Below are 23,417 nucleotides of genomic sequence, written 5' to 3'. Positions count from 1 at the left end.
TAGCTTGATGACACCTTATTTAACATAATTAGCCTGAGCTCATTAACTCCAGCCTGCTGGACTCTGGACACCTCACTGTTAAATAGTAGCCAGGACATTTGTCATCAACATGATTGCATTTTGTCTGTACACAGTGTCTTTGATGTGTTGCACCGTAATATTTAGCACCCTATTTAACATAATTGGCTGATATTCATTGACTCCAGACTGCTGGACTTCTGGCTGCAAACTTTGCTGTATTGGGTGGACAAACACTACATGTTACGGATCCAACGATCCTTCATCAGGTGTTAAACAGCAATGACAGGTACAGACATGTATAAATACATCCAACAAGCAAACACCCCGCCCATCAAGGCTCCACCCTAGGAGCCGTTAACTCTTAAGTCCCAAGTCTCTAATAAAATCGGTCATATGGCACTCCTTCACGGCTACCAATAAACAAACTTTGATGACTGACCGTAATCCAGGTACTTCCGAGAACGGACTACCATAAGACCACCTGTAGAAAAACACGTAATATTATAATATGCTGCAATAAAAAGATACACGCTGGTCACATTGCACATTTGCTACAAACAACATTTGTAATGAAGGAAGCATTTGTTATAAAAAACATTTAAGTGGCAGCCTCTCATTCATCCCTCTAGGGGTCACAACATCTAATGAGTAAATCCACTTTGCTTCCTTTTGCTTCAATTTCTTCTCCACATCACCCCCCCTATTAGGCAAGGTCACAGCTTCCAAGACGCACCAGCGTAATTGTGCGGCATTGTGCCCTCCTTCGAAAAAATGTCTTGCCACAGAGGTATCGTAACATTTGCGCTCTCCTTCTGCATATTTCGTGATAGCACGTTTGTGCTCCTGTATTCGGGTCCTCACTGATCTAGTGGTTTCACCCACATACATGAGCCCACACGGGCACTTTAGCCCGTATACCACCCATGTCGTGGAACAGTAATGTCTACCTTTAATGGCGATACGCTCACCTGTATGAGGGTGGCAAATTCTATCACCCCTAATAATACCACTACATACGTTGCAATTCAAACAGGGGTATGTACCAGCCCTCCCTGTGACAACATTGCCCTTATCAGAAGATACATCTGTATGTCTCACTCTATCATAGATTGTTGTACCCCTTCTGATCGAGAAGATAGGTTCCTCCTGGAAAAAGGATCCAAGTTCTTTGTCGTTACATAATAACGGCCAGAACCTACGTACAGTGTTCTGAATCAATTGTGTATTTTTGCCCAAATTCATGACGAACGGGATCTTATTGGGGGCCCTACTCCTCGCTTGCTTATTAAATAAAGTGGACCTATCAATTGCCGAAACCTCCTTATTAACTGCTTCAATTTTTTGTAAATTGTAGCCCTTCTGTGCAAACTTATGTGTCAACTCACTGCTCGCCATTACAAAATCCTCTTTTCTAGTGCATATTCGTCTCGCCCTGAGGAACTGCCCCTTGGGGATGGCACTCACGACATGACTATGGTGATGGCTATCCGGGCGCAACAAGTTGTTGCGATCCGTCGGTTTGCGATATAACTTCGTCACAAACCTGCCATCAACAACACTCAGAGATACATCAAGGAAACTGATGCTCTCTCTGGATGTTTCAAGAGAAAACTTTATGGTCGGGTGGGTTCGATTAGCTTCACTGACCATCTCAAGCAGCAGTTCCTCTGGGCCCCTCCACAAAAGCAATATGTCATCAACAAACCGGGAATAATGGTAGATGTGTGGCATATATTTGGGATTATTCAGGAACATAGACCTTTCCAGTGATTCCACAAACACATTGGCTATCGATGGGGCAGCCGGTGAACCCATGCTTGCCCCTTGTCGTTGTATATAAAAATGATCATGAAATTTGAAATAATTCCACTTCAGTACCACTTCCAAAATATCCAGCAAAAAATACACCATCCCATTTGGGAGGTTTGTTTCTAGCAATCTGTCCTCAATCACCGTTATTGCCTCATCCTGAGGTATAGCAGTGAAGAGGCTCTGTACATCAAGGCTGCAAAAGATTAAGTCATCAGGAATATCATTCATAACTTCAAGCCTCAATAACAAATCGTTGGTATCCTTCAAACAGTGTGGAAATGAGGCCACAATAGGTTGCAGGTGTACATCTAAAAATCCTGCTAGGGGGTATAGAACAGACCCCCTGCTGGAAACAATGGGTCATTAATTCCCCTAGAAGGGGGCAGCACTTTTTCATATAATTGTAATACAATCGAGTATATGTGCAGATGGGTATAGTAGAAACTCTGTCTCTGTAAATAGGGTTGCACTGCCTGTGGGATAGAGGTACATGAATGTTAGCCCTTCCCTCAGTACTGTAACTGCAGACAGAAATGCTTGCTATATGACTATTGGCTCAGAGTGTCACAGTTGTAGGCCCAATCAGCATGAAATTAGACCCATTTCTTGGGCACCTTCCATGCCTGTAACAGCTGTGCAGTGCAGGTGAGACAGTGCCCTAGTATGCCTCTATCATGCAAGCACAGCTGTTTCTTTGGGGGGGTTGTATTAAAACAGCGTCTTGACTTCATTAAATGTACATTTGCTGGTTGTTGTTTTAATTGGTGTGGTGCCATCCATTTTTATGAGTTTGGAACAGCTCCTGCACCCCTTTGGATCTCTCCAGTAATACTGTCTGCCAAATCTCACAGCTGTTGGTGTGGTTTGCCAGTCTAACGAACACACGGAAATACATTTCCTCCTTGCATTACGCAACATGGAGAGAACACTTAATCTTATTACACCGAGCAGATGTTCACTGATAATTTAATAGGCTCTTCCTACCTAGATGTGGAGTAAATAATGTCTTTGAAGGAGATTTCTAGAAATTTTTGTGCTATATGAGTCTAGAGTAGATTGTCAGCTGCTACAGAAAATAGCAGTTCCGCTGCTTCGTAAGAAAAGCCACCAGAAAAGCAGTTTTACTTTCATAGTTTTTTTGTAGGCCTCAATCAGGATCGGTGGCATAGTGCCTTGCAGTGCTGGGTCTCTGGTTTGAATCCCAGTCATCTGCAAGGAGTTTGTGTGTTCTCCTCGTGTCTATGTGGATTCCCCCGGGCACTCCGATTTCCTCCCACATCCAAAAACATACAGATAAGCTAACTAGCTTACCCCTAAATTGCTACAATACACACACTACACTATACATACACAGACACATTAATATAGTAGGGATTCGATTGTGTGCCCCTCTGCGGGACAGTTAAGTGACAAGACACAATACTCTGCACAGCGCTGCTGAAGATGTTGGAGCTATATAAATACTAATTAATAATAAATGATCAGACTCCAAGCCTGACTAATGAGGCAGCCTGTGACCAATGGCTTGTGATAGCACGTGTAGCAACAGCTACAGGGCTCGTGGCCTGGAGTGCTGAGTTCAGTTAGGCCAGGTTCACACTCAGCAGAATCGCATGTGTTCTCCACTGTGTGCTATGGGGATTCTGCTAAGTGTGACCGTGGCATTAGGCTGCATTTCCACTGGGGAGTGAATTGGCATCAGATGCGGCACCTGTGCTGATGGGAATTCACATATCGCTATGCTGTGCCATGCATTGCTATAGGGATTTGGATGCATGCTGTGGAAAACTGCACCATGCATCAATTTTTTTCCCCTCAGAAGTATTTTGGATGCAGCCTATTGATCTCAATTGAGTGCAATTCACTCCTAGTGGAAATAGGCTCATACTAACATGAGAATTGTTTTTCACTGCATTATTTTGTTGGTTTTATGAGTGGATGTGGTTTCACTACATGTTACCCTTTAACAATAAAGCAATCCCTGAGAATCCCCCATGAGAAGATGATTTAGTCCAAAACCAGTCAGATTTGTTACGTTTTTACTATCCATTGTAAGTGCCAGTGATATAGGGGAAAAAGTAGTTTTTAGTGCATTTTACTCTGGGACAGACAAATGTACCCCTTAAATGTATGTTTTTTTTTTAATTCTTACAGTTCACAATAGTGGACCTTTAGGCTATTTTTTGGAAATATTGCTCAGCTTCCCTATGGTAAATATTGAGAACTGATCAAGTTTCAGAACAAAGTTTTAGTATTAAACAGACAGATTGATTTGCTTCCTAATGGAAAATATTGATCTGTTTTTCTGTCTGATTAAAATAGATTGCTTCATTGATTTAACTGATTGGTTGATTCATTCGGTAGATTGATGGTGTGATTTGATTGATTATTTGCCTCGGCCCGCTGGCTGACTGACTGATTATGTGATTGATTCTGTCAATACGTCTGAAAGATGGATCTAGGTATAAAAGCTGCTGTTAAAAGTGTAATTTCACCCATTCTTACTCTGTGCTTATCCAGCTAAGATAGCATTTAAATGAAAGTCTTGTCAGGAACATTATAGCTTTGTGTTTTTGTTTTCCTGTAGGGCGGATGAAGTGGGTATGATCATGACCAACCTTGAGAAAGCTCATCGGGTAAGTACTGCGTTCAGCTTATAACCTCTTCATCAATGTAGCTTTCTATATTTTTTTTTTTTATCATTTATTTTCTTTGAATATAGGAGGAGTTTTTAAGGTCTTATGGCTAAGGCCATGTTCACAGTGGGAAGTTGTGTCCCCTGTATAACAGGAACACAATGCAATGCACGTTACGCCTGCGTCGCATACAGTGAAGCATACATTCAGTGACAAGTATGCTTCACTATAACTGTTAACGTGCATGTTTTACGGTAACGCACTGCATGCAGTGCATAACCATACCACATGCCATTGTACCGCAACACACCCGCCACTGTGAGAACATCGCTATTGGTGGTGCATTGCAGTGCGGCAAGCCATGTCACAAATTGGCTGTTATGCTCACCACTGGGAACAAGGCCAAACACAATATGGGCAATGAGAGAAAAACACTCATGCAACACCATAATTAGCTGTAATATTGATAATAAAATGCTGTTCATAATATATAGATTGCTCTAATGCCGGATGTGGTGTATGTACAGTGCCCACCGTAGTCTGTTCCATGCTGCATTTGTATTGTACTCTGTCTGGCATTATAAAATGTGTAGGTCAGTACTTCTGTGGGTCTGTTCGCTGGTCTGACAGCTTTCTCATAGAAAATACCTCACTGCTTCTCAGGTCTATGTCTAACAAGGTTATTCACAACTATTTATACAGGGCAACTCAATAACATATCTGCAAGGCCTCTATCAGTTTATACAGGAGTACCAGGTGGTAACCGGACATTTGGGCACCTGAAGTGCTGTGGAAGTTTAGGCACCCCATAGGCCCCCATGTTAATTGCAGGTATAAAGGGAAGTTTGGCAGTGGGTGCCAGGGTCACCCGCTATATAAACTGCACCAACAAATATATATATGCACAAAGGCACTGAGCTTTGTACCAGACCTGTTTGAGTTTTATGCTCCTTTTGTATTGCCTGATGAAGCGAGAGATGCCAGCAAAACGTGTTGGACTTGCACTTTCTGGAGTATATAAATAAATCTTTTGTTGTTTGAATATACACAAGATTCGTGCTTGGAGGCGGTAAGTCCACCACTGCCTCCTCTCCTTTTAACAATTTTAGCATATTTTATCCTTCTGGCGGGCAGATATTGCCAGGTTTGTGGCAGGGGGGCAGTTATGCCTGGTACACACCATGTAATTTCCCGTCAGATAGACAGCTTAAATAGATTATTTCTGTCAAGTCCAATTTGATTTTCGATCGTTTTTCGGCTCGATTTTGTAAGAAAGTGATTGGAAAACTGATCAGAAGAATGATGGGAAATCAGATCGGGCATGTTACAAGTAATCAATTCGACCGATCTATCTGAACGGAAATTGTATGGTGCGTACCAGCATAATGGGTTAGACATGGATGTGGGGTCAGTTAGTGTTAGGCATCGGTACAGGGGTCGGTTGGGGTTAGGCATCAATAAATGGAGGGCTCGCGTGAGAATAGGGTAAGAATTAGCGTTAGTAAAATATTGGTAAAATTACGAATATTTTACTTTCAGAATTACCACCGCATAATAGTAGAATGTTAGTTATTTTACTAATATTTTACTAGCAGCTATTTCCGGTGCCCAAATTTCCCCAGTGCCCTTTTTGCTTGTTCAGGTATCTGCACAGTCTCAGCCTCCCTTGCATGTCCGGCCTCTCTCTGCTCAGGGGTTAATTTGGCTTACTTGTATTAAAAGTGTCCTTATGCTTTAATGAAACATGTGTGGGATATTTGATTTTGATCCCTTTGTGGTTTGTAAACCTGGTGCATACTTCAGTCTGACATAGTTTTTTTTCTATATGGATGTACCATAGCACACTATTGCCTTTTCATTTTGTACGATTACATGGATGCCAAGTCTTCATGTACATCCTCAAGCCATTGACACACATGGAGAGCGGTACTTGCATAACTTTCACTAAGGGGAAAGGGTGACTGTAACTGTATAAAACGCACTGACTTTGAAGTGGGGGACACCAACACATTATATTTAACCATCATTTGATAATTTTGTGCATGGAGGCTCTGTGAATAATTGTACCTTGCTTTAAGTAAACACAATGGCATTGCTGTTATGTTCCATAGGATAATCGCAAATCCAAATATCCAAAGACAACTACAACTACATTTTATGTCTTTTATTCATGTCCACATATATTACTGCAGCTGTAATGACTATAATCGGAGCGTGGCCCAGAAATCTAGCGTCATTATTATGTTCTGAGGCCTCCAGGACTGTAAATGCGAACTTGGTTTATGGCAATTCCAAGTCATCTGTGGGACTTTGTCAAGGTTTTAGGCCTCATTTTTACTTGTGCGATTTCAGCAACAAGCAGTGATGTGTCCTGCAGGGACATCAGAAGTGCAGAGTGCACTGTCTTATGTCCCCATCCATGGGTCACGATTCACCACACAATCACAATGCATGGTTACATGCATTTCTGCACATTCGCAGTGCAATTGTATTCACTGCAGATTAATGGGATCACAACCCCATCATGCATCGCGACAGCCACCTGCTTTGTCCCCAGTATAGACATGGAAACAAGGGCTCACAACTAACTTAGAAACAATAGTCCGTTATTTGCCTACAACTTGAGTTACAGATGTCTCAAACATGCAAACAGGTTGTCCTCAGACTCCTCATGCACAAAATATACTGTACTGTTTTTGTTTTGTTTGCATTTTTTACAGTATTGTAGAAACTGTAAAGTGGTTTAAAGCACATTGAAGACAACCCAAAACATTGTTGATACTGTGGACATAGAAAAAGAAAAGACAAAGTTGCCCTGTGAAAGCACCAAACCACAAACAATATGAAGTCAAAGTACAAAGTTCTTTATTGTAATAATACTTAATATGTAATATCGTATGTACAGCACATTACTCAGGCCATGTTCCACAGTGTAATATGTACAGCACATAACTCAGGCCGTGTTCCACAGTGTAATATGTACAGCACATTACTCAGGCCATGTTCCACAGTGTAATATGTACAGCACATTACTCAGGCCGTGTTCCACAGTGTAATATGTACAGCACATTACTCAGGCCGTGTTCCGCAATGTAATATGTACAGCACATTACTCAGGCCATGTTCCACAGTGTAATATGTACAGCACATAACTCAGGCCGTGTTCCACAGTGTAATATGTACAGCACATTACTCAGGCCGTGTTCCGCAGTGTAATATGTACAGCACATAACTCAGGCCTTGTTCCACAGTGTAATATGTACAGCACATTACTCAGGCCGTGTTCCACAGTGTAATATGTACAGCACATTACTCAGGCCGTGTTCCGCAGTGTAATATGTACAGCACATTACTCAGGCCATGTTCTGCAGTGTAATATGTACAGCACATTACTCAGGCCGTGTTCCACAGTGTAATATGTACAGCACATTACTCGGGCCGTGTTACGCAGTGTAATATGTACAGCACATTTCTCAGGCAATGTTGTGCAGTGTAGTATGTACAGCACATTACTCAGGCCATGTTCCTCAGTGTAATATGTACAACACATTACTCAGGACGTGTTCCGCAGTGTAATATGTACAGCACATTACTCGGGCCGTGTTCCACAGTGTAATATGTACAGCACATTACTCGGGCCGTGTTACGCAGTGTAATATGTACAGCACATTTCTCAGGCAATGTTGTGCAGTGTAGTATGTACAGCACATTACTCAGGCCATGTTCCTCAGTGTAATATGTACAACACATTACTCAGGCCGTGTTCCACAGTGTAATATGTACAGCACATTACTCGGGCCGTGTTACGCAGTGTAATATGTACAGCACATTTCTCAGGCAATGTTGTGCAGTGTAGTATGTACAGCACATTACTCAGGCCATGTTCCTCAGTGTAATATGTACAACACATTACTCAGGACGTGTTCCGCAGTGTAATATGTACAGCACATTACTCGGGCCGTGTTCCACAGTGTAATATGTACAGCACATTACTCGGGCCGTGTTACGCAGTGTAATATGTACAGCACATTTCTCAGGCAATGTTGTGCAGTGTAGTATGTACAGCACATTACTCAGGCCATGTTCCTCAGTGTAATATGTACAACACATTACTCAGGCCGTGTTCCACAGTGTAATATGTACAGCACATTACTCGGGCCGTGTTACGCAGTGTAATATGTACAGCACATTTCTCAGGCAATGTTGTGCAGTGTAGTATGTACAGCACATTACTCAGGCCATGTTCCTCAGTGTAATATGTACAACACATTACTCAGGACGTGTTCCGCAGTGTAATATGTACAGCACATTACTCAGGCCATGTTCCACAGGCCGTGTTCCGCAGTGTAATATGTATAGCACATTACTCCGGCCGTGTTCCGCAGTGTAATATGTACATCACATTACTCAGGCCGTGTTCCGCAGTGTAATATGTACAACACATTACTCAGGCTGCGTTCCGCAGTGTAATATGTAAAGCGCAATTCTCAGGCCGTGTTCCACAGTGTAATATGTACAACACATTACTCAGGCCATGTTCTGCAGTGTAATATGTACACTACAGCACATTACTCAGGCCATGTTCCGCAGTGTAATATGTACAGCACATTACTCAGGCCGTGTTCCGCAGTGTAATATGTACAGCACATTACTCAGGCCATGTTCCACAGTGTAATATGTACAGCACATTACTCAGGCCATGTTGTGCAGTGTAATATGTACTTCACATTACTCAGGCCATGTTCCACAGGCCGTGTTTCGCAGTGTAATATGTATAATACATTACTCAGGCAGTGTTCCGCAGTGTAATATGTACAGCACATTACTCAGGCTGTGTTCCGCAGTGTAATATGTACAGCACATTACTCAGGCCGTGTTCCCCAGTGTAATATGTACAACACATTACTCAGGCCATATTCCGCAGTGTAATATGTACACTACAGCACATTACTCAGGCCATGTTCCGCAGTGTAATATGTACAGCACATTACTCAGGCCATGTTCCACAGTGTAATATGTACAGCACATTACTCAGGCCATGTTCCGCAGTGTGATATGTACAGCACATTACTCAGGCCATGTTCCACAGTGTAATATGTACAGCACAATACTCAGGCCATGTTCCGCAGTGTAATATGTACAGCACATTACTCAGGCCATATTCCGCAGTGTAATATGTACTGTACACTACAGCACATTACTCAGGCCATGTTCCGCAGTGTAATATGTACAGCACATTACTCAGGCCATGTTCCACAGTGTAATATGTACAGCACATTACTCAGGCCATGTTCCGCAGTGTGATATGTACAGCACATTACTCAGGCCATGTTCCACAGTGTAATATGTACAGCACATTACTCAGGCCATGTTCCGCAGTGTAATATGTACAGCACATTACTCAGGCCATATTCCACAGTGTAATATGTACACTACAGCACATTACTCAGGCCGTGTTACGCAGTGTAATATTTACAGCACATTACTCAGGCCATGTTTCACAGTGTAATATGTACAGCACATTACTCAGGCCATGTTGCACAGTGTAATATGTACAGCACATTACTCAGGCCATGTTCCACAGGCCGTGTTCCGCAGTGTAATATGTACAGCACATTACTCAGGCCGTGTTCCGCAGTGTAATATGTACAGCACATTACTCAGGCCATGTCCCGCAGTGTAATATGTACAGCACATTACTCAGGCCATGTTCCGCAGTGTATTATGTACAGCACATTACTCAGGCCGTGTTACGCAGTGTAATATGTACAGCACATTACTCAGGCCATGTTCCACAGTGTAATATGTACAGCACATTACTCAGGCCGTGTTGCGCAGTGTAATATGTATAGCACATTTCTCAGGCCATGTTCTGCAGTGTAATATGTACAGCACATTACTCAGGCCATGTTGCGTAGTGTAATATTTACAGCACATTACTCAGGCCATGTTGTGCAGTGGAATATGTAAAGCACATTACTCAGGCCGTGTTCCAGAGTGTAATATGTACAGCACATTACTCAGGCCATGTTGTGCAGTGGAATATGTAAAGCACATTACTCAGGCCATGCTTCCTATGATTTATTCCAGCAGTGTCTGCCTTGTACTGATGATTATTTTGTTTTGCAGAGAGCAGAAGCTGCTCAGAGAGAGGTTGAGAGTCTCAGGGAGCAATTATCATCTGTAAATAATTCCATTGGTCTGACCTGTTATTCCCCACAAGGAGCCAGTGCACTGAGTCCTTCCGTAAGTCTTTGTTCCATCTGAGGTGGAGACATTTTACACTAGAAACATGCATACTCTTACCTATTGATATTCTGAATCAATAGTCTGAATATTGACTTGGTGTACACACACAATACAATCCTTTTGAATTGATTTCCTTCATAATCAATAATTTCCTTGAAATGTATTGATAATTTTCAATTGATTCTGAGCAACAAATCAGTCACAAAGCCAAATGAGAGCAGCAGCAAATCGATCGATTCAGCAGGGATCACTGGCTTTGATCTGCAGTACAAAAAAAGTGGCCCTGCTGCAGTTCAGAGTATCAGTCTGTGTCAGTGGTGGAAAGTTGTATAGTGTCTGACCAAATTATCTGTGGGTTTAACACAAGCAAGACAGAATCCATGTCTTCCTGTCTGCCGATCAATAAAAAATATACATCCTCCTGTCTGCTTTGAAAATGTAAATTTGTATTTTTACTGACAGTAACAATGTGGTACAGTGATAATTATGCTTAGTGTCTGTGTGAAGCAAAAGTCAAAACAGTCCTGGGTAAGGTGCTTTGGGACAGAATAATGACTGCTTGGAATTAGACTTACTGTACATAATGTCGAAAGTTACTAGCCCTTTCACCTGGCAGCAGAGCCAAATCACCAACAATGCAACCTAAGCGAGTGCCTAGGGCCTTGTGGGTTCCAGGGACCTGGTTGCCATCCCCTCTAAGTCCCTGCCCCTTTGCAGTCTTTTCAAGAATAGAGATGGCCCGAACGGTTCGCCGGCAAACGGGAACCGGCGAACTTCCGTGGTTCGCGATCGCGGAGAACCGAGAACTTTACCGGAAGTTCGATACGCCCCAATAGTGCATCATGAGGGTCAACTTTGACCCTCTACATCACAGTCCGCAGGCACATTGTAGCCAATCAGGCTACAGTCTCTCGTGTGCCTGCATTAATTAGAGAAGGGAGAGCTGCTGTGCAGAGATCTATAGGGAAAGCTTAGTTAGGCTTTTGTAGGCTTGTTAGCTTGCTCCTTGCTGATTCTTATTGCTAAAAAAGCACCCCTCAACATCTCTTTTGAGAGCTAATCTTGTTCTTGTGATCTATTTTTTTTTTTGTGTGGCCCACTTGCATTATATACAGCCCTGTCAGTCAGTCGCAGCTGGCCTTTGGCCCCTTGGTGGTAATTACTACTGTGCCAAGTGCAGATTTGTGATACCCATCACTGCATATACCTACCTGTTGTTCACTTCAGTGCACCCACCCACCTACGTGAGCGCACGCAGTGTCACTGTGCCTGTCCGGAACCTGTCTGTGTGTGACAGGTGCACATTGTAATACCCATCCATCACTGCATATACCTACCTGTTGTTCACTTCAGTGCACCCACCTACCTACGTGAGCGCATGCAGTGTCACTGTGCCTGTCCGATACCTGTCTGTGTGTGTCAGGTGCACATTGTAATACCCATCACTGCATATTCCTACCTGTTGTTCACTTCAGTGCACCCACCTACCTACGTGAGCACACACAGTGTCACTGTGCCTGTCTGGTACTTGTCTGTGTGTGACAGGTGCACATTGTAATACCCATCACTGCATATACCTACTACTTGTTGTTCACTTCAGTGCACCCACCTACCTAAGTGAGCGCATGCAGTGTCACTGTGCCTGTCCGGTACCTGTCTGTGTGTGACAGGTGCACATTTTGTAATACCCACCACTGCATATACCTACCTGTTGTTCAGTGCACCCACCTACCTACGTGAGCGCACGCAGTGCCACTGTGCCTGTCCGGTACCTTTCTTTGTGTGACAGGTGCACATTGTAATACCCATCACTGCATATTCCTACCTGTTTTTCACTTCAGTGCACCCACCTACCTACGTGAGCGCACACAGTGTCACTGTGCCTCTCCGGTACCTGTCTGTGTGTGACAGCTGCACATTGTATTGTAATACCAGTCACTGCATACCTTTCACTGCACCTGTGTGACTGCACATTGTATCAGTCAAGTCAGTGCATACCTTTAACTTTATCCCCCCGATATGGACAAAACAGGTAGAGGCGGAGGCAGGGGCAGACCCAGAGGCAGGCCACCTGGCAGGTCTGTTTGAGGTTGTGCTGACATGATTTCGTGCGGCCCTGGCCCAAAGTACAGTACTCAAAAGAAGGCACGTCCTATCAACTCCCAAGATTGTCAGGACGTGGTTGACTATTTAACACAGAACACCGCATCTTCCGCAGCCACCAGCACTACTACTAGCACCACATCCACTGCATTTGACACTTTGCAGGAGTTATTTGGTGGGGAAATCACTGAAGCACAGCCATTCTTGTTACCACAAGATGAAGGCGCTAAGCAAGTTACACCACCTCATATGTCTGAGTTAGGCGACACATTGGACGTAACGTGTGAGGAGGAGGATGATGAAGTACCTGCTGTTGGTGCAGTTTATGAGGTGTCTGAGGCAAGCGAAGCTGGGGAGGATGATTATGATGATACGGATGCCACGTGGGTTCCCAATAGAGGAGTTGAACAGGGGGACAGTTCAGAGGGGGAGTCAAAGAGTAGGAGGAGACGAGTTGCTGAAAGAAGCAGGGGGAGCTCGTCGCCAGAAACAGCTGGTTGCAGTGTCCGACGCCATGTATCGTCACCTATGGACAGCCAGCCAACATGCCCTTCCACGTCAGCTGCTGATGCCACAATAGTGCCCACACCCCAGGGGGGCTCAGCAGTTTGGAAATTTTTTAGTGTGTCTGCCGTAGATCAGAGCAATGCCATCTGTTCTCTCTGCCTCCAAAAATTGAGCCGTGGAAAGTCCAACACCCACGTAGGGACAACTGCCTTATGAAGGCTGAAAAGGCACAAACTGCAATGGGAAGACCACCTGAGGAAAAGCAGCACACAAAAGAAAAGCCACCCTCCTTCTCCTCTTCCTCCTTCAGGTGCATCAATCATCTTCAGCCGCTTTCTCCCTTGCACCTTCACAATCACAGCCACCCTCCTCCACTCCGCCTCTCACCTTTAGCGGTTCCTGCTCCTCTGCCCACAGCAGCAGCCAGGTGTCCGTGAGGGAAATCTTTGAGCGGAAGAAGCCAATGTGTGCCAGTCACCCCCTTGCTTGGCATTTGACAGCTGGCTTGGCGGAACTGTTAGCTCGCCAGCTGTTACCATACCAGCTGGTGGACTCTGAGGCCTTCCGAAAATGTGTGGCCATTGGGACACCACAGTGGAAGATACCAGGCCACAATTATTTCTCAAAAAAGGCGATACCCAAACAGTACCATGAAGTTGATAGGCAAGTGGTGTCATCTCTGGCACACAGCGTTGGGTCAAGGGTCCATCTGACCACGGATGCCTGGTCTGCCAAGCACAGTCAGGGCAGGTACATTACTTACACAGGCCATTGGGTCAACCTGGTGACCGCTGGCAAACAGGGAGTACATGGCTGTGCAGCGGACCTAGTGACACCTCCACGGCTTGCAGGCAGGCCTGCTGCCACCTTCTCTCCTTCTCCTCCTTTTCCTCCTGCTACATCCTCTTTGTTGTCGTCCTCCTCCTCCTCCTCCTTGGCTGAGTGGCAGTTTGACTGTACTGGTGCTGCGATCTCCTCTCCAGCTACACAGCCCCAGCTCCCCAGGGCCTATGCTGCATGCCAGGTAGGACGGTGTCACGCCATATTAGATATGTCTTGCCTCAAAGCGGAGAGTCACACTGGAGCAGCTCTCCTGGCTGCTCTTAACAAACAGGTGGATCAGTGGCTGGCCCCACACCAACTGGACATCTGCAACGTGGTGTGTGACAATGGCAGCAATCTCATTTCAGCTTTGAATTTGGGAAAGTTGACACATGTTCCCTGCATGGCACATGTGCTGAATTTCATCATTCAGAGATTTTTGTCTAAGTACCCAGGCTTACAGGACATCCTGAAGCAGGACAGGAAGTTGTGTGGGCATTTCAGGTGGTCTTACACGGCCATGGCACGCTTTGTGGACATTCAGCGGAGAAACAACTTGCCGGTGAGACGCTTGATTTGTGATAGCCCGACACGCTGGAATTCGACCCTGGTCATGTTTGACCACCTGCTACAACAGAAGAAAGCCGTCACCCAGTATCTCTACAACTACAGTAGAAGGACACAGTCTGGGGAGATGGGGATGTTCTGGCCCAAGAACTGGACACTCATGCGAAATGCCTGCAGGCTCATGTGACCATTTGAGGAGGTGACAAACATGGTGAGTCACAGTGAAGGCGCCATCAGCGACTTGATCCCCTATGCTTTTTTCCTGGAGCATGCCGTGCCTAGAGTGGTGGATCAAGCTGTGGAGGAGCGTGAAGAGGAACAGGAACAGGAGGAAGAGTTGTGGGATCAATTCTCAGCCGAACCAGATGTTTCCTCAACACCTGCGGCAGCACAGAGCGGAGAGGAGGAGGAAGAGGTGTGTGGGGAAGAGGAGTCAGACTCAGATGATGAGGAAGGTGGTTTTTTTGTTTTTTTTTGGAGGAGGAGGCGGCAGAGGAACAACCGCAGCAGGCGTCGCAGGGGGCTTGTGCTGCTCAACTTTACCGTGGTATTGTTCGTGGCTGCGGGAAGGAGAACTTACCTGACGTCACTGAGGAAGACAATTCACATAACCTGATTAATATTTAGAAAACACAAGGATAATTCCTATCTATGGTGTGTACATTATAAAATATAACTTTTATTAATATAATTAAAATAAAATCATATGCCTAATTGACCTAACTGAGGAAGAGCAAGAGGAGATGGATAGTACGTCTGGAACCAAATTTGTGCAGATGGCATCATGCTGTCCAGCCTGTTAAGGGACCCCTGTATAAAAAAACTCAAGGGGAATAAGCTGTACTGGGTGGCCACGCTACTAGACCCTTGCTATAGGCACAAAGTGGCGGAAATGTTACCAACTCCCCTTAAGGCAGAAAGGATGCAGCACATGCAGAACAAGCTGGCAACTATGCTTTACAGTGCGTTTAAGGGTGATGTCACAGCACAACGGAATAAAGGTACCACTGCCAGTAATCCTCCTCCCATGTCCACGCAGGCAAGGACAGGACGCTCCAGCGATCTCATGGTGATGTCGGACATGCGGACATTCTTTAGTCCAAAGCCTCACCTTAGCCCTTCCGGATCCACCCTCCACCAACGCCTGGACCGGCAGGTAGCCGACTACCTGGCCTTAAGTGTGGATGTAGACACTGTGAGCCTTGATGAACCCTTGGACTACTGGGTGCGCAGACTTGACCTGTGGCCAGAACTGTCACAATTTGCCATCCAACTTCTTTCTTGCCCTGCCTCAAGCGTCCTGTCAGAAAAGACCTTCAGCGCAGCTGGAGGCATTGTCACTCAAAAGAGAAGTCACCTAAGTCACAAAAGTGTTCAGTACCTCACCTTTATCAAAATGAATGAGGCATGGATCCCGGAGGGCTACTGCCTGCCCGAAGACCAAGTCAGTCCCCACACACAGCATCTCTGCCTGCACGCCGTGTGACTGCCTGTCCCATGACTAAGTCACTCCCCACACAGCATCTCTGCCTGCAGGCCGCTTGACTGCCTTCTCCGCCACCACCAACAGGGTCCAGGACTCCAGGTGGATTCCTGAATTTTTAAGGCCGCTGCTAGCAGCGGCCGCTATAATATTTTTTCTGGTGCGTGTACATGCCTGCCTAATTTTTCTGGCTGCACTGCAGCTGCAACAACAACACAAAAGGCATGTGCATGTGTCAATTCCCCTTCGTGATCATTACCTTGCCGCGGTGAAGTGGCTTGCGTATCACAATGAAACAATGACCGCCGGCTATATGAGTGTCTTGGGGGGGGGGGGCACACCCAAGATAATAAGGTCGTTGCTCCAGTGTGGATAGACCAAATTCGATCAGCTGGACACGCAGTCACTGTTGTTCTGTCATTCAGCTACCTCAGCCCAACCATATGGGCTTGAAAACTGCCACGGCCTGCACTCTCGCCATGGTGCGCACCAGTCCAGCACGGCCATCACTACACAAACAGCTGTTTGCGGTGCGTTACACAGTGAGTTTGGTCTGTCAGTGTGAAGCAGTACACTAATTACACTCCCTGATTGATGTATACACATGTAAGATGTTTTAAAGCACTTTAGGCCTCCAATTTAGCATGCAATGGGATTTCTGCCCTTAAAACGCTCCTTTGCATCAAATCCAGATTTTTTCTCGGGGACTTTTGGCGTCTATCCCACTCATCCATGCAAAAACTCAGATGTTAGACTCCTTGAAACATCTTTTCCATCACTTTTGTGGCCATCATAAATGTTTCTAGTTTTCAAAGTTCGCCCCCCCATTAAAGTCTATTGCGGTTCGCGGAAGTTCGCGCAAATCAAACTTTTGCGGAAGTTTGCATTCACGAACTGAAAATTGGAGGTTCTTGCCATCTCTATTCAAGAAGTGCAGTGCAGGGTGCTGTGCAAACATAAGTCTGTGTATGGTATGTTGCACTGTACATTGCGGTACAATCCTATTTCTGTGGATGTGCACCACTACAAATTTTGTGTGAAAGGAGCATTAGATGAACACTCCATATCACTCTCCACTTCTCTTAATGGATAGACTCCAAAAGCCCAGAATGGATCAGGATCGATCCCTCAGGCAACAGTTCCAGACCTGATTCTGTACAAATGCGTTGCTAGCCCCCGTTTAGATAGGTGAGTTGACCAACTGGCAAGAAGACATCTTAAAACTGTTTGAGGCTGGTAGCTTAACCACCTCCATCAGGACGGAAATAATTTTCCCCTTTTAGCACTCCTCCCATTCATTCACCAATAACTTTATCACTACTCATCACATGTAAATCATCTGTATCTTGTTTTTTTTTGCCACAAATTAAGCTTTTTGTGGGTGATACTTATTTTCCATAATTACTTTATTTTCTATGCATTTTTAAAGGCAAATACACACAAAAAAAGGAAAAAATACACGTTCTCTGATTCCATCCCTTATATTTTTAAAATAAGCAATGCTACTATAAATGAAACCCACCCATTTTATTTGCCCATTAGTCCCGGCTATCACAACATTTAAATTATGCTCCTAGTACAATGTATGGCGATATATTATGTGGAAATAAAGGTGTATTTTTTTCTGTTTTTTTTTTTTTTTTTGGTCTCATCTATTGTAAGCCCTTATGTACTAAAATAACAGTAATATACCCCCGTGACATACATTTAAAAAAAAAAGCTGACTTTTTATGTTTTGGTGTTTTTTTTACAGTTTTTTTTCTTTATTTGTTTGATTGGTAACAGGGATGAGGGTTAGGAGGGGCTTTGGAAGGGGTTAATCATATTTCTTTTAATGAAAAAAATCTCTGGTGTGTAATTTAACTTTTCCCCACTAGCTAGAAACACTCCCTTGCTTACCAGGAAGTGTTTCGTGTTTCTTTTTTTTTGTAGTTCATTCACAGACTTTATTATGAATGGGCATGGCCCCTGATCGGGGTCGTGTCCATTCATTACAGGCACTGCAATTGGTTCCAGGAAGCTTTGCTTCCCTTCCCCAATCATCGAAATGAAAAAATGCCTGGGTGCGCAGGGCTGCGGCCCCGTGTGCACCACTGCTTGCAAACTGGACGAGAATACTCATCCAGTGTGACAGTCTAGACGAATACTCGTCCGGATAGGCTTAAGTGGTTAAGGAGGAACTTTAACCAAGGATTGAACCTCATTCCAATCAGTAGCTGATATCCCCTTTCCCACAAGAAATTGTTACCTTTTCTCGATTAGATAATAGGGGTCTGAATGGATGATGGCACCAAAGGGATGGAGTCCTGATTCCTGCAAGGCTACAGTATGTGTGTACTAGGCTTTAACCTAACTAATGCCAGACTGCTCTCTGTATTGGTGGATTAATCCATTATTTCCCTACTTACCCTGTAGACAGAAGCCACTCCTTTGTCCCTGGTGCCCTTGTCCCTCCTCCCAGAACTTGCCTCTCGACTGTTTCAGTACAGCTTTCAGGCCTGTGTGTATGCACCTTTAATAGGATTTTTTTTATTTAGTTTACAAAAAGAACTATAAACTACACATTTTATTGTTATTACCCAATCCAATGACACCTCATTGCTTTAAAATATGAAATGTCAAGTTGTTTTTACCCATTGTGTAAATTTAATGGCAGTTTAATCCATACTCTTCTAAAAGTCCTCAATGTAGCTATTTATATTAAGTCTAAACTAGGAAGTCTGGGCGCAGTTACTGTGTGAGACTAGTGCTAGATAGGACATACTCTTTTATTTTGCTGTCTGGTTCAGTGTTTCTGTGTTCTGAAAATGTCATTACTCCTAATGTTCAGAGTTAGGAAAGTAGGCTAATTCCGGCATTTAGTGCCTTTTTATTTCCTCAGGGAAGTTAACTGGATTATTAATGTACCTAACAACACTGGAAGTTTCTGTTAATTGTCTATATTATTCAAAACCATGGTAACAAGCTTTTCATTGTTTTCTTTTTTCTATAGGATAAAACTGGCTTCTCTCTGTGCTCAGAGTCACATCTGGAAGCAGCTTTAGCTGTTAAGGACAGGGAAATTTTAAGACTCCTGAAAGACATTCAGCATTTGCAGAACTCTATACAAGAGTTGGAAGAGTCGTCATCCAATCAGATAGCTGAGCTAGAGCAGCAACTCCTTATCAAGACAGAGGCCATTGCGGTAAAGTCTTATGTTTACAGGTGCTTTATTTACTGTTGCATGACAAATAGCATTGGCCTTCAGGTATGAAGCTGCTGGGTACAGCAACTCAGATGTTCATTAATCAAAGCCGCTCTCTACAGATATATGTCAAGGGTCAAAAAGGACTTTTTGTATTATAAATCAGTAATTCAGTGTCACACATTTGACTATTGTAAATTTTATTTAAAGCCCTAATTCAGTCTCCCATTTTTTCAATACTTACCCTTTGCAATAGATAATGTATCACTAAAATACCTGACTGGCTGGTTCCTGGCTTGATCCTCCAGCTCCTTACTGCACAAAGTTGTTGCTGCTTCAAATCACCTTGCCCCACCCACCTCCTTCCTGTATTGAAAGAGGTTATGGCTATGCTTCTTGAGTAACGTTATGCTTCTCCTTCTTATTGAGGAGACATAATGGCAGTTCTCGTGTGTGTGGAGGGGGACAGGGAGGGGCATGGCTGAATTTGCTATGTCTAGGGCATGCTTGTTATATGAAGTAACATGATGGCTGTTTTTGTTATGGGGGTGGGGTGTTAAGGAGGGCATAGTAGCAGCTGTTATTATAGGTGGGACACAATGGCTGCAGTTGTTATACAGGAGAAATAATGGCATGACATATTACCAGTTTCTCAGGGAAGAAGCCAGGGAAATCATTGGGGTGCAGACTGGTAGGCATGAGTACACCAGGGATGTAGGGACATTATGGGGATGCTTGGGCTTGCCTTAGGACTTGTTCACACATTGGGCCTGATCCAATTCTCTTTTTCTCCTAAGTTCTCTCCTACGAGATCATTTTTCATCTTCTGTTTAAAATAACTTTTCAGCATTCTGCAATTGAAAAATACAAAATAGTAGGTTAAAAAGTACTATCAAATTGATTGTACTTTCTTGCTTGCTGGTGGCTCAAAAAGCATTTTATTTATAAGATGTTAAACTATCACTTAGGAGAAAACTTAGGCGATGAGGTGGACGGGGCCCATAGGCCGTTTTCCAATTACTTTTTCTCCTGAGTTTTCTCACGGGAGATCATTTTTCATCTGATCAAAAAATAACTTTTCAGCTATAACCAGTGGAAAAGTACTAAAATGTAGGTAAAAAAGTATTATCAAACGTACAGGTGAAACTCGAAAAAATTAGAATATCATGCAACAGTTAATTTATGTCAGTAATTCTGAACCAGACTGAGAGATCATTTAAAGGCTCAGGAACCTTTTGCAGGTGTTTTGGATTATTTAGCTGGTTAGAGTCTGATGATTTGAGCCTAGAATATTGAACCTTTGCACAACATTCTAACTTTCTGAGATTTAGATTTTTGGGTTTTCATAAACGTATATCACACTTTGCCCCAAGGGCTTAGGCCAACAATGTACAAGAAAAGACTGGTTGCAAATGTAACTTAAAAGTTCATTTGTGATAGGGTGCTTAGGATCTGCTCCCCCCACTTTTAAGAACACATGTCCTAGACCAGTACAGAAGGCTCATATATTATGACATTGTGCATGCTACCACATGATTGTTTGAACAGTAGTGTGAGACTGTGGGGGACGAGGGTCTTTGCTGATCCCCCCCACTGGTCGGTAAATGGGGTGTAGCTATCTTCTCCCACCACACTCCACTCCGTTCGTAGCTTGCATATAGGTCAAAAAGGAACCTGCATAGGTGTGATAAAGATAGCTCCCACAGTTTACACTTGTAGACATTTGAAAATACTGAGGTGCAAGTAGTGCTAGCTATTGCAAAAATAGCGTATGACCCCATAGGGGCTAAACAGTCAGGTATGAGCCTTCACAGAAGGTATAGCTGGGGTATGAAGGAAAGAAAGTATGAGGATGCATAAGGTATATACAGTGAGTGCTGCTCAACAACTGTTTCACCCCTTATCGGGGCGTCGTCAGGAGAAGAGAGTTGCACAAATCAAAATACGGTATACAAAATCCTCCCACCAACCAACAGAAATTCCCCCAGCATCAGCCCAAGTCAGAGCTGGTTGGCTATATGCTAACCTGGTATATATAGGTCATGCGAGACCTCCCCTCAGCTGTATTACATTTGGGTAATGCCTCCCTCCAGTCACCAATGCATGTTCACTATAAGGGTTCAAATCCCGATCTCATACACAGCTCACGCCAACTGGCCCCGTCTCCTGTATGAGGAAACTCATCCTCTCAATTACACTGCCGATGTTCAAGCCTCGTTCTGGTTCTCGTGATGTCACATCTTGTGACATCACTTCCCCTCTGGTTTCTATGCGTCCATAGCAACCAGCCGTTCTGATTATATCTATTGTTTACAGCGCTGCAGGGAGAAGCGCTTTTCACTGATTATTCCCATTGTGACACTGACAGGGGGCAACCTTGCGCTGATCAAAGCGCTGCCAATATGTAAATCATAGACTGGATGCCTATATCGCTGATCCAGCACTGTTGTTACATAGATCAGTGCAGACTATAGTGAATACTTCCTGAATATCTATGAGCTAACAAGGTCCTCATTATTAGACAGCACTAGATATGTTCTACCTCCTAAAGGGGACAAAACAGCGATATGTCATGCTTGATTGTAAACTACCAATGAATGCAGGATGATGGATAAACAAAACATCTATGTGCCTGCGTATAGCAATATCAAATATCAGGCATGCAAAGTCATAACATTTACAAATCGGAGAGGGGTATTAAAGGCTGGATGACCTCTGTGGCTGTTGTGAAACATGTTTAGGTTGGGGGGGGGGGGGGGGGAGTGTGACAGGGGTGGCAGTCTCCATACCAGATGGCATCTGGGTGGATGGTTAATGGACATGATTCATGTTTATAGACAAAGATTGTTGAGGAAATTGATGAGGAGGGAGAATATAGAAATAGGGTCAACAAGGGGCATGGATTGGGGCAGAGGATGTAAGTGTGGTAAATTTTTTCTCCGGTTGGCACAAGGGACCTTCATATTAACAAGGATTTATAAGAAGCACTTAACCAAAAAATCCTCGTTTAACCCTTTCGCAGCCAAGGTGTTTTTTTTTTTTTTAAATATGCATATTATTTATTTAGGTAACTATGGGAGAGGATGGAAAGTAAGGGGTTGATTTTAGATGTAATAGTGGGTCTTTTTATAAAAAAAAAAAAAAAAAATGAATATAGGTGTAATTTTACTATTTGGCCACAAGATGTCCTCATGCATTATTTCCTATTAGCGTACTATAAGTATGCTAAACAGGAAGTAATGCGTTCACGTGTTACTCAAAAAGATACGACGTGTAACGATTGTGGAATTCTCTCCGTGATCAGCGCACAGGATGTGCGCTGACACTGCAGAAATACTCCACAAGCGTATAATTTGCGGGAACCCAGCAGAAGGTGAAATGCACCTGTAGAGGGAAATTCCTGTCGGCAGGTGGAGCTGTGGAGTGCAGAGGAACAGCTCCTCTGCCCTACCACACACGCCAGACAGGAATTGTACGAAGGGAAGAAACGCATTAGCAAGAGAGGCGATTGAGAATGAGCACAGAGACAGATTGTATGTGTGTGCACCAAACTAGTCGCCAACCCGCGACGGTGCACACCCCACAGCAGATATGAAGTAGGAACGCGAACGCGAGAGGTGCGATCGCCAGACGTGACACAAGGCTACAGCAAGGCGGAGCACAGGAGTAGCAAAGGCACAGCAAATCATACAATGAGGAGATAAGGAAAATAACAAACGCTAACTGAACGCGAACCCCGCACTCATTCGCAACAGTGCACGCGTTCATGCGCGGTCTCCACGTGATAAGCACAATAGAGACAAGCACGCCTAACTAACCACTGACAGACAAACATGAAACAGAGGACGCGAGCGCTTGCTTAACGGTTACCTCACCGAGCCTCCAGCAAACGTTCGTAGCTGACAAGACAGACACACGAAAACAGGGACAAGCGAGAGATAGGATCCACAGCACTAGCGAAAAGAGGCCAGTGCGATCCAGGGAGACAGAGAGATGGAGATCAGATGGATCCACAGCACTAGCGCTAGGCGAG

At 44.2% G+C, this 23,417-nt stretch overlaps 1 protein-coding gene across 5 annotated transcripts in view; it reads left to right on the top strand.

Moving 5' to 3' along the window:
* The window catches only part of CUX2 (cut like homeobox 2), a 549,861-nt gene that overhangs the window by 485,190 nt on the left and 41,254 nt on the right, over window positions 1-23,417 (top strand). For 4 of the 5 annotated variants that reach the window (XM_068245676.1, XM_068245662.1, XM_068245653.1 and 1 more), the window contains 3 exons: window positions 4,421-4,469; window positions 10,599-10,715; window positions 19,193-19,384. In XM_068245676.1, the coding sequence (XP_068101777.1) occupies window positions 4,421-4,469; window positions 10,599-10,715; window positions 19,193-19,384 (358 nt within the window). The remainder of the gene's footprint in view (window positions 1-4,420; window positions 4,470-10,598; window positions 10,716-19,192; window positions 19,385-23,417) is intronic. The other variant, XM_068245667.1, reaches the window with a different exon arrangement.

Source organism: Hyperolius riggenbachi, chromosome 1, assembly GCF_040937935.1.
Source record: "Hyperolius riggenbachi isolate aHypRig1 chromosome 1, aHypRig1.pri, whole genome shotgun sequence".
Lineage (NCBI taxonomy): Eukaryota > Metazoa > Chordata > Amphibia > Anura > Hyperoliidae > Hyperolius > Hyperolius riggenbachi.
The sequence above is the reverse complement of the archived record's forward strand: the minus strand, read 5'-3'. Positions and strand labels throughout refer to the sequence as shown.